The sequence below is a fragment of the Calidris pugnax genome, unplaced genomic scaffold (assembly GCF_001431845.1).
Source record: "Calidris pugnax isolate Ruff unplaced genomic scaffold, ASM143184v1 scaffold10, whole genome shotgun sequence".
Classification (NCBI taxonomy): domain Eukaryota; kingdom Metazoa; phylum Chordata; class Aves; order Charadriiformes; family Scolopacidae; genus Calidris; species Calidris pugnax.
Window position 1 is genome coordinate 3,513,690 of NW_015090795.1, and position 11,456 is coordinate 3,525,145.

Sequence of the window (11,456 nt, forward strand, 5' to 3'; positions counted from 1 at the left end):
AGGGAGCATCCCCCCCAGGAGTCCCTCTGTGCTGGGACAGATTGGAGGTGGCAAGGGGGGGGGGGTTGAGTGTCACGCTCGGGGTGCCAAGCTCTTACACGGTGGGGTGGTGCCAGGCTCCGAGCGGGTGCCCTGGATCTCCCTGCCGCTCTCGTCCACGCACCAGCAGTACCCGCTGTCCCCGTGGCACTGCAGGGGGGTGAACTCCCCCCCGGGTTGGCACTGCGGCACGTACTGGTCGTGGCGGGGGCTGCCCCCGTAGTGCTCCAGCAAACTCTGCCGCCAGCGCTCGCACATGCTCTGGGGACGCTCCGTGGGTGCTGGCGTGGGGAGGGTGACAGTCACACACACCGTGGGGAGGGTGACAGTCACACACCCCCCCTCACCCCCCAGCCAAGTTTGGGGGGGACTCAGGGCTTTGCCGGGTCCCCCCTCCTCGCTGGGTGCCCCTCCGTGCTGAGGATGCTGGAGGGGCACCACGGGGTTGGGGCGCAGCGGGGAGGGGATGGCACCCACCCCCTGCTGTTTTGTCCCCTTTTTTGGGGGGGGTGGCACTGACCTGGGTTCCCGCAGCGTGGCGGGGTGCTGCCCGGTGCCGTCCGTGTGCCAGCGATCTCCTGCCCCGCCGCATCCACGCACCAGCAGTGCCCACTGCTGCCGTGGCACTGCAGGGGCCGGTACCGACCCTCCTCGTCGCACTGGGGCACGTGCCCATCGCCCACCGGCGAGGGTCCCGGTGGCACCGCCCGGGGGTACAGCCGCTCGTGTTCGCAGGGGGTCAGCTGCTGGATGGCTTCTGCCGGCACCAAACGCCACCACCCCAGGTTCAAGGGGTGCCACACAGGTCCCCCGGACCCACTTGGCCACCCCAGTTGGAGTGCGGGTGGTGGGTGATGCTCTGCTGGCACCGCTTGACCTCCCCCATTGGGGCAGGGGGTGGGGGCAGCCCTTCTCCAGCCCCCCCTTGGCACCCCATGGCTGTCCCCTCCATCCCAAGGTGACACAGGAAGTGCCCCGATGGGCATTGCTACTACAACCCCTGTGGGCACCCTAAAAACCCAGGAGCCCCCTAAGGTGCCCAACCACCCATTTGGCACCCAGGCCATGGCAGAGAAGCCCCCAGCTTGGGCAGAGGGTCCCCTCCACTGGGCACAACCCCCATCACCCCGACCCCGCTCTGCTGGTGGCTGGGGCTGGGCAGGGACAGGCAGGGCTCTGCCTTCTCCAGGACCTTCTCAACACCCTCCACCACCCACCACAACCCCAGGGCATCTCCGGTGCCCACCAATCCCACCGGATGCCACCCAAGGACCCATCCCACCTCTCTTTGTCCCCTTTGGGGGGGTGGCACTGACCTGGGTTCCCGCAGCGTGGTGGGGTGCTGCCCGGTGCCGTCCGTGTGCCGGCGATCTCCTGCCCCGCCGCGTCCACGCACCAGCAGTGCCCACTGCTGCCGTGGCACTGCAGGGGCCGGTACTGACCCTCCTCGTCGCACTGCGGCACATGCCCGTCGCCCACCGGCGAGGGTCCCGGTGGCACCTCCCGGGGGTACAGCTGCTGGTGCTGGCAGGGGGTCAGCCGCTGCGTGCCCCCTTCCGCTAAAACAAAAAAGGGCAGAGTGAGGCTGGTGGAAGCCACCCTGGGCAGAGCTGGCACGGTGGTGAGCTGGGCATCCTTACCGTGCGTGCATTGGAAGCCATCGCCCTCGTAGCCTGGCTGGCACCGGCAGGAGAAGGAGCCTGGAGTGTTGTAGCAGGTGGCAGCCGGGTGGCACGGGTTTTCGGCACACTCATCCACGTCTGTGCACGGGGAGAAGGTGGGGATCAGCCAGGAAGGGCACCCCAGCACGGTGCCATCCCGGCATGGTGGCACCCTGGCACAGTGGTACCCTAGCACCGTGACATCCTAGCATAGTGGCATCCTGGCATGGTGGCACCCTGGCACGTTGCCACCCCAGCACAGTGTCACTCTGGCATGGTACTACCCTGCATGGTGCCATCCTGGGACGGTGGCATCCTGGCATGGTGGCACCCCATCATGGTGCCACCCCAGCACGGTGTCACTCCAGCATGGTGGCACCCTGGCATGGTGGCACCCTGGCACGCTACTACTCAGCACAGTGTCACTCTGGCATGGTGGCACCCTAGCACAGTGGCATCCTGGCATGGTGGCACCCCAGCATGGTGCCACCCCCACATGGTGGTGCCACCCCAGCACAGTGTGACCCCAACATGATGTCACCCCAGCATGGTGCCATCCCGCCACAGTGGCACCCTGGCACAGTGGTACCCCAGCAAGATGGCCCCCTGGCATGGTACCCACCAGCCTGGTGGCACCCTGGCATGGTGGCACCCCAACACAGTGGCACCCCAACACAGTGCCATCCTGGCACAGTGGTACCCCAGCATGGTGCTACCCTGGCACGGTGTCACCCCAACACGGTGTCACCCCAGCAGGGTGCTATCCCGGCACAGTGCTACCCCGACACGGTTCCACCCCAGCAGGGTGCCATCCTGGCACGGTGTCACCCCAGCACGGTGCCACCCCGCAGTCCCTCCCGTGTCCCCGTACCGGCGCAGTGGATGCCATCTCCGCTGTACCCGGGCAGACACTGGCAGGCAGGGTGTCCCCCGGCGCGGGGCAGGCAGCGTGCCCGGTCCCTCGGCGCGCAGGGGTTCCTCCCGTCCTCGCAGGGGTCAGGCGGCGGTGCCAGCGCTGCGGGGGGACAGGACGGGTGAGGGGGGGGGCCGGGGTGAGCCCCGTGGGGTGGGATTGGAGTGGGGGGACACCCCGAATCCCGGGGTTGTCACTTACGCACACACGCTTGCCCGTCCTGCGCCGGCCGGTAGCCGCTGCGGCACTCGCACCGGTAGCTGCCCGGCACGTTGAGGCAGAGGGTGAAGGGGCTGCACCGGCTCAGACCCTCCGTGCACTCGTCCACGTCTACCAGGGGAGACACCAGACCCCCCCACCAAGAGGTGCTGGGACACCCCCAGTTTCAGGGTCCGACTACTCCCCGTTTTGGGGACATCCTGCCCCGAGCTGCCCATCCCACCTCTCCTCTTCCCCACCCCCTGCCTCAGTTTCCCCCCACCCCGTAATTCACTCTTGAGACCGTGGACGCCGTGGCACATCCCAGCACCCCAAAGGGCTGTGGCCATCAGGGTGCCACACGAGGGATGGGGATCCACCACCACCACCCCCCAAATACCTGCCCGCAGCCCCCGCTCACCTCGGCAGCCCCGGCCGTCGGGGCGGTAGCCGGCGGCGCACTCGCAGGTGTACTCCGTCCCCACACCGGGCTGGCAGCGCGCCGGCGCCTCGCATGCGTGCGTGCCGTCGTGACACGGGTTCACCAAGGGGTTCTGGACATCATCTGTGGGCAAAGTGGGGGTGTTAGGGCGGGTAGAAGGCCCGGGAGACCCAGGGAGCAGGGAATGACTGTTCCCACTTAAAGAATCATAGAATCACTCAGGTTGGAAAAGACCCTCAGGATCATTGAGTCCAACCATCAACCCTACTCTACAAAGTTCTCCCCTACACCATGTCCCCCAACACCACATCTAAACAACTCTTAAACTCATCCAAGGATGGTGACTCAACCACCTCCCTGGGCAGTCTATTCCAGTGTCTGACCACTCTTTCTGTGAAAAATTCTTTCTTAATGTCCACTCTAAACCTACCCTGGTGCAGCTGGAAGCCATTCCCTCTTGTTCTATCACTAATGACCTGTGAGAAGAGACCAGCACCAACCTCTCTACAACGTCCTTTCAAGTGATGAGGTCTCCCCTCAGTCTCCTCTTCCTCAATCTAAACAGCCCCAGCTCCCTCAATCGCTCTTCAAACAATCTGTTCTCCAGGCCCTTCACCAGATTCATGAAGGATCAGGACAGTTTGGGTGGGAAGGGACCTTTACAGTCCATCTTGTCCAACCCCCCTGCCATGAGCAGGGCCATCTTCATTCTGGGAGCACTTTTGCTCAAGCTACTTGGAAAACCAAAAAAAACCAACCCAAAACCCTCTCTTCTGGCTTTTTCTGGGGGCAGGATGGAGGGGGATGGAGCTCACCTGATGCTGAGCCAACACGGGCGGCCAGGGCGTAGCGCAGGACGTGCTCCTGGCCATCGTAGAGGGCGAAGGCTCGTGCCACGCTGAGCTGCTGCCGGGCGGGTGGGCGGGCGTGCGGGCAACCGGTGAAGGAGATGTTCTGGTGCAGGCGGTAGGACAAGGTCTGGTTGGCCGTCCCGGCGGCCAGGACGTACTCCCGGTGAGCAGAGGACATCACGGCTGCCAGATGGTGAGGATAAAAAAAAAAACCCATGGGATGGGGGAAAAGCTCCTTCAGCATCGATGTCCCTCAGATGGTGGGAATCGTGGTGGGGTTCGGGGTGGTTTTGGGAAGCTCTGAGTGGGGCACGCAAGGATGGGGTGCAGGAAACTGAGCGTGGGGGTCCTACCTGAGCTGGAGTAGTGGTAGAGCTCCTTGTAGGGACCGATGTGGACGGTGACGTTCTCTGGGAGAAACGGCACCTCGCCCTGGATGTGGGTCTTCAGGCTTAAGTAGTTGTCCGGCCCCAGGCCCTCGGCCGTCTGAGTGATGTGGACCTTCTCCTCCCCAGGGTAGAAGGTCACCTCCAGGCTCTGGGTGAATTCGGCGCCTGGAAAATGGAACAAGCGGTTGTAGGAATTTTAGGGATACATCCCTGAAGCATCCTTCCTGGCTCCTGCGGCACAGCTGTGAGGGAGGTGACTGGAGGAGCCGTGGGGCTGACCTGAACCCCCATCAGTTCCTGTGGGGGCCACACATCACCCCATGTCTGCACCAGGCCACCCCACCAGTAGCTGTGACTCTCAGAGCAATGAGACATGGTGGCACATAGAATTGTGGAATGGTTTGGGTTGGAAGGGATCCTAAAGATCATCCAGTTCCACAGGGACACCTCCCCCCAGCCCAGGTTGCTCCAAGCCCTCTCCAACCTGGCCTTGAACCCCTCCAGGGATGGGGCAGCCACAGCTTCTCTGGGCAACCTGGGCCAGGCTCTCACCACCCTCACACCAAAGAAGTTCTTCCCAACATCTCATCTCAATCTCTGGTTCAAAACCCTTCTCCCTCGTCCTCTCCTGTCCCGTGTCCCCACTCACCCGTGATGCTGAAGCCGTTCTCAGAGCCGGGCTCCTCCAGGGCGAAGAGCCAGGCAAAGAGCCCTCCGATGGGCAGGAGGGGCAGGAGTGCCCGGGTGGCGGGTTGGGGCACCCCGCTGATGGCCGTGTAGGCTCTGCCGTCGCTGCCCACAATGTAGGCGTGCAGGTCCACCTCCTGGAAGCGGACGGACGCCCGTCCCACCGTCAGGCTCCCGCTCACCTTCCCGTTGAGGCGATGCACGGCCCCTGGGCAAGGAGACGGGCACCCCTGGCAGCGGCCACCCTGGCACGGGGTGCCCGTCCCCGCCGCCCACCCCACGTACCTTCGGGCAGGCACTGCCGCCCGTTGCCGTAGTAGGTGGCCCGGCAGTGGCAGCAGAAGCCGGTGGCGTAGTCGGTGCAGAAGGCATGGGGAGAACATGTCCCATGGTGCTGGGCACACGTCTCCTTGCTGGCCGCGCTGTAGGTGAACACTGGGACCAAGGGGAAAGGGTTGGGGACAAGGTGACAACCACCAACCACCCCAGTCCCAAAAAACACCCTCAGGAGAAGGGACAGCCGGCGGCAGAGAAAGCCACCCGAGATCTTGAGGGCTTCAAACCTGTCGCCTGATTTCAGGCAGAGCTGGCAGAGGGCCAGAGGTCAGATTCCTGCCTATTTTTGGGACGCAGCCAGTCGGGGATGGGGATTTGTCCCACCCCAGACACGTGCCACGGTGGTTCCCCAGCCCTGGCCCCACGCCAGGAATCACAGAATCACATAGGGTTGGAAGGGACCTCTGGAGATCACCCAGTCCAACCCCCTGCCAGAGCAGGTCCACCCAGAGCAGGTCCCACAGGAATGTGTCCAGGTGGGTTTGAATGTCTCCAGAGAAGGAGACTCCACCACCTCCCTGGGCAGCCTCTGCCAGGGCTCTGCAACCCTCACAGGAAAGAAGTTGCTTCTCATGTTTAGGTAGAACTTCTAACATTCAAGTTTGTGCCCATTTCCTCTTGTCCTGTCCCTGGGCACCACTGAAAACAGACTGGCCCCATCCTCCTGACACCCATCCTTTCAGTATTTATAGGCGTTGATCAGATCCCCCCTCAGTCTTCTCTTCTCCAGACTAAAAGGATCCAAGTCCCTCAGCCTTTTCTCCTAAGAGAGATGCTCCAGGCCCCTCATCATCTCTGTAGCCCTCTGCTGTCCCCTCTCCAGCAGTTCCCTGTCCTTCTGGAACTGGGGAGCCCAGAACTGGTCCCAGTGCTCCAGATGGGGCCTCCCCAGGGCAGAGCAGAGGGGCAGGATGACCTCCCTCCACCTGCTGCTCACACTCTGGCCACAAGGGCACATTACTGGCTCATGGTCATCCTGTTTTCCACCAGGACTCCTAGGTCTTTCTCCTTTGAGGTCCTCTCCAGCAAGTCACCCACCCAACAGGAGATGTCCCCCCATCACTCACCATCGGGGTTAAAATGCACGTCTTCCTCCACGCCGACGCCGTGGTGGCCGGAGCTGTAGGAAGAGGGGTTGGCAGAATAGCTCTGCCAGGCTCCCCCGTCCCCATCGGGGTACAGCCGGCGGCTCCGCTCCTGCCCCGGGGAGGGTGGCAGCCCCTGGGGGACAATCCCCCGCTGGTGGGGACGCGAGGAGGTGGCCTCCGAGCCGCGGTGGGCCGGCAGCTGCGTGGACACGTGGTGGGTATAGTCAGCGGTGCCAGGTCCACGATGTGGGGGGCTCTGGGGGACACTGGGGACTGGGGGTACCCCCGGCTCCACGTGCTCCGCGCTGCCCACGTGGAAGACCCACACGCCGGGTACCCCCACGTTGCTCTCCCTGGAAGACAGCAGCACATGAACAGGTCCATCACAGCCCTGGTGGAAAACCCATCCCAAAAGGTGTCCTCCTTCCAGAACCCGAACCATGAACCCACAAATCCCAAAAAACTCCTGGGCACATGGGGTTGAGCCCCCCAACCTCGATGCTCCCCTCCTTCTTCCAGCCTTTAAGAGGACCCAAGGGCTGGGAGAAGGTGACCCTGCTCCCCTCGCCTGCCCCACATGATCTCCCCCCAGCACCACTCACCTCTCCAGTTGTCTCAGAGCCTGCTCGCTGCTGGCCAGGCTGTGGAAGAGCCCGTCCCTCTTTGGGTCGTCGCCGTCCCCCCAGCTGAAGCCCACCCTGGCCGGCAGCTCCAGCTGGACGTTGTAGGACTCCTTGGGTCGCGTCCCCAAGAACTGGAGGCCACCGTCGGGGTAGAGGAAGATGGCGTAGGTGTCCTCATCATCGTAGGCTATGACCGCCTGGAAGGTGTTGAGCTGCCGAGGGGAGAGGGCGACAGATGGACATCACATGGGGGACAGAACCCCAGTAGAGGACTGGGGAGGTGACAGCCACCTCCCCGCACACAGCAGGGCACGTAAGTACCCCAAAAAAGCCCTCCATCACCCTGCAGACACCTCCTGGGGACGACCAGAAGCTGCTTGAGCATGGCCAAACCCCACCATGACATGGGACGATGCTCAGCATCCTCCATGGGACCCCAGAACACAACCAGGCCACCCCCTTCTCAGCTACGTCGGGGTGTCCCTCAGAGGTGTCACCCAGGGCAGTGACAGCCCTGTGCCATGCCCAGGAGCATCCCTGGCCGGGTAACCCCTGTACCAGGAGCCCCTCACTCCATTCCCCCTCCTCCCATCCTGCCCACAACACCAGCAGCCCCCCCCCACCTCCATCCCACCAGCGCCGGAGGAAAACCTGCCCCCTCCCATCCCCTCCCCCCTCACCCCGAGAACAATTTTAGCCTGGTTTCCTCCGGAAAAAACATGCGTGTGCTCCTGCCTTCCCCACACCCTATAGGTCCCCCTATAGGCACAGCCTGCCAGCCTTGGGGCCGTGCTGGGGGACCAGGACCGCAGCGATGGGCGGGCTGCGGGGTGAGCACAACCCTTTTATGAGCCACCAGAGAATCCACACACACACGCATCCCGGTCACCCTGAATGAGGAGAAACCAACACATAGAGCGTTTGGGTCTCCCCCTCCTCCCCAGATAAATATAAAAATAATAAATAAAATATATAATATATAATATATATATATAATTTATAATAAAATAAAGCGGCTCTTCCCGAATGAAGGGAAAAATGATGAAATTCCCAGTTTCACCCCCAGAACGGTGGGCAGGAAGGGCGGGGGGCTCCACCCCACGCCACCCCCCAGCCCAGCCCTGCCTGTCCCCCCAGCGCCAGCCCCACTTTTGGGGGCGCAGGGGCCCCTGGGGGCATCGCAGGGTTTCCCGGCGGGGACATAAAGAGCCTTGTTGTGTGCGTGTCACACGCTCGGCCATTCAGAGACCCCATGAAAAGGCAGCCAAAAATCTCGAGGCGGGGGGGGATAACACCCACTCCCCCCCCACACACACCCCCCCCGCCAAGGGCTGGATTCCTCCCCCACGCAACCAAATCACGGCAGCAGCTGCAGGACTCATTTTGCCTCGCGGTGGGCGGCGAGGGGGGACCCGGTGGGTGACAGTGCTGTGCTGGCATCGCAGGGCAGGGAGCAAGAGGGGGGGTCGGGGGGGAGTCACCCCCCCCCTCTTTCCCCTTTTGCTCCCTGCAAAGGGGCAAATTCCAACCCAAAGGGCATTTTTTTGCTCTTGGCAGAAGCGGGGTCAGCTCTCGCCCTGGAAAAATGTCACTGCAGGGACTCGGAGAGTGTCCCCAAGGAGCTGGAGGGGACAGGGGGGACCTCTCGGTCAGGCAGGACCCGCAAGGCAGGGGGGCATGCTATAACCCACCCCCCCCCCCCCGCCCCCCCCATCTTAGCCCTTGTTTCTGCTTTCGAGGCTCAAAAAGGATGAGCTGTGACTTCCCCAAGTCGCAGGGGGTAAAGGCTGCGAGGTCACTCCCGCTTCCGAGCAGCGGGAGGGCAGCAGTGCAACAAATAGCATATTTTGTAAGGAAAAAAAAAAAAAAGTGGTGTTTGGGGACATTTTTCAGCAGTTTTGGCTGATTGGGGGGGGAGTTTCAGCAAAGCAGAAGCTGCAGTTCGGTGCCTCTTGGACCAAGCCTTCCCTGGAGCTGCCCGTTTCCAAGCGAGACCGGTTTCATTTTAAAACCTGGTCCAACTTCTCGGAGAGGAAAATAAAAAAAAAAAAAAAAAACCAAACCAAAAAAACAACCCAATTGGGAAGAGATGAGAAGAGGAGGCTGCGTTCTTGATGGCGGCGAGGTCGCTGCGAGGCCCCTGATGGCATCTCTTCAGCTGCTTTCCCAAGTTTTAAATTAGAGGAAAAAATGTGCTCCGTTTCCTTCCAAACCTCAATTTCTTCTCCTGCTTGGCTTCTCTCTCAGCAACCCAACGACTGAAGGGCCCCGGAGTGGGGGGACAGCTCCTGGTGGCCCATGGGGACCTGGTGGCCCGTGGGGACCCGGTGATGGGCTTGGGGTTCAGCCCACCCCACCGCGGTGACATCCCGTCACCCATAGCAGAGCTTTGGGTTTTCATCACCAGCATTTTCTCCTCGCAGCTCATCACGCTCAGCTCGTTTCAAGAAGGCTGTCCTGCCAGCGGAGCGTCACCGTCATCTCCTCGGCACGTCATCAGCCTAACGTGACAGCTCCTGCCCCAGCAGCCCATCCAGCGTTTTCGGGGAAAGGTCCACCCACGCAAGAGCCTTATCAGCCCGTGGGTGGAGAGCACAGGTCACCTCCCTGACCCTGTGGACCACCTGTGAGCTTGTTTTCCAGACACAAAATCAACCCACGGTGGAAATTCTGAAGCTGGTTCCTCGCCGGTGGTATTAATCAACGTGCGGGCAGAAGGAAGGACCAGCCTCAAGCCACCAGCAGAAGGTCTGGAGCCCAATGGGCGACCTGGGCCGCAGCTCCCTCTGGCCACCCCAGTCCTGCAAATCCAGAGCCTCTGGCACCATAAAGCTCTGCCTGAAAAGCAGGGAAAAGCCTGAGCGCCTCCAACCATGGAGTTGAAGGCAACCTCTAAACTTCTGCTCATCAGCAAAGCCTCCAGACCCACCACGGCCGCAGCTCCAAGCAGAGAGGAGGAGAAGCTCCATGTCTCCCCCAGTGCTCATCCAAGGCTGGACCCACCATCCAGCTGCCCAGAAAGCAGAGACCGAGCGTTTTGGGTGCTACACAAGGAAGACTCATCCTCTCACGACACGTAGGATGGGCGTCCAACCTCAGCCCATCGGCCTCTCACCTTCTTGGAGGGCTCGGCATCCTGCGAGAGCTCCTGGTAGGCGCCCACGTCCTCCCAGGTGGCAATGAAGGCATTGGTGGGCATGAAGGCCCCGGCGGTGCGGGGGAAGCCAGCCTGGATGTACCCTGCAGCCTGGCCCAGCACGGCCGGAGAGTCATCTTGCCGGTAGTAGATGTTCCCTCTGTCACCCGAGGTGTCCAGGTCGGCCAGGAAGGGAGCGACGACGGGGAAGTCTGTGGGGAAATCGTCATCCACGTACTGGGTCTCCCTGGGGAAATCCTGGGTGGAGATGACCCCGTTGGTCCCCACCTGCAGGGAGAGGGGCGCAGGGTGCTCAGAAGCTGCAGAGATGCCTCCACCGTCGGTCCCACCACCACGTCGCCCCCCTCCCCGAGCCCTGAGCCCGCGTGGCCCCATCTGGCCAAGGAGAAAACAAAGACCTCGGGCTTCTCCATCCCCCAGAGAGCTGCAGCTCGGGGGCCATCCCAGCTGCAGCCGCTGCTGGCGGGGAAACAGCTGCGAAGGAGAAAGCCCTCTTGTTCCTCCTTCCACAGCCGGAGCCACCAGGCAGGGGACAGCGGGGTGGAGGGAGGGAAAGGGAGGGATGGAGAGATGGATGGACACGGATGGAGATGGATGGAGAAAAGACACGTGCAGCGGTGAAGCCAGGACGTGTGTGGAGGGGCAGGGGGAGGGAGAAGGAGGGTGGGGGAGCTGGGTGTCAAGGGGAAGGGCTGGGGAGGAAGGATTGGAAAGATGGAGGGGGGAAAGGCAGAAGGAGGGACGGACGGATGGTGGGACAGAGGGATGGAGAGGAGGAGGGTGGAATGGAGAGATGGGGAGGGATGGAAGGAGGGAGGGATGGAAGGGTCAAGGGAGGCATGGGCATGGAAGGGTGGAGGGAGAGATAAAGAGGGAGGAAGGGATGGACAGATGGAAGGAGGGACAGGAGGGAAGGATAGAAGGATGGAGGGATAGAAGGAGGAAGGGAAGAATGAAAGGATGGAGGGAAGGATGGAAGGGTGGAAGGAGAGATAGAAGGAGGGAGGAAGGGACAGATGGAAGAAGGGACAGAAGGGAAGGATAGAAGGAGGGAGGGGGGGATAGAAGGAGG

At 62.2% G+C, this 11,456-nt stretch overlaps 1 protein-coding gene across 1 annotated transcript in view; it reads right to left on the reverse strand.

The window, feature by feature from the left end:
* Nucleotides 1-10,759, reverse strand: part of NID2 (nidogen 2) — a 28,294-nt gene extending 17,535 nt beyond the window's left edge. The window contains exons 1-13 of the mRNA XM_014936774.1: nt 10,343-10,759; nt 7,207-7,439; nt 6,584-6,957; nt 5,466-5,615; nt 5,143-5,388; nt 4,458-4,658; nt 4,069-4,287; nt 3,233-3,376; nt 2,815-2,943; nt 2,572-2,715; nt 1,680-1,799; nt 1,356-1,598; nt 560-796 (exon numbers count right to left, since the gene is read on the reverse strand). Of these exons, the coding sequence (XP_014792260.1) occupies nt 560-796; nt 1,356-1,598; nt 1,680-1,799; nt 2,572-2,715; nt 2,815-2,943; nt 3,233-3,376; nt 4,069-4,287; nt 4,458-4,658; nt 5,143-5,388; nt 5,466-5,615; nt 6,584-6,957; nt 7,207-7,439; nt 10,343-10,759 (2,857 nt within the window). The remainder of the gene's footprint in view (nt 1-559; nt 797-1,355; nt 1,599-1,679; nt 1,800-2,571; nt 2,716-2,814; nt 2,944-3,232; nt 3,377-4,068; nt 4,288-4,457; nt 4,659-5,142; nt 5,389-5,465; nt 5,616-6,583; nt 6,958-7,206; nt 7,440-10,342) is intronic.
* Between the last annotated feature and the right edge of the window lie 697 nt (nt 10,760-11,456).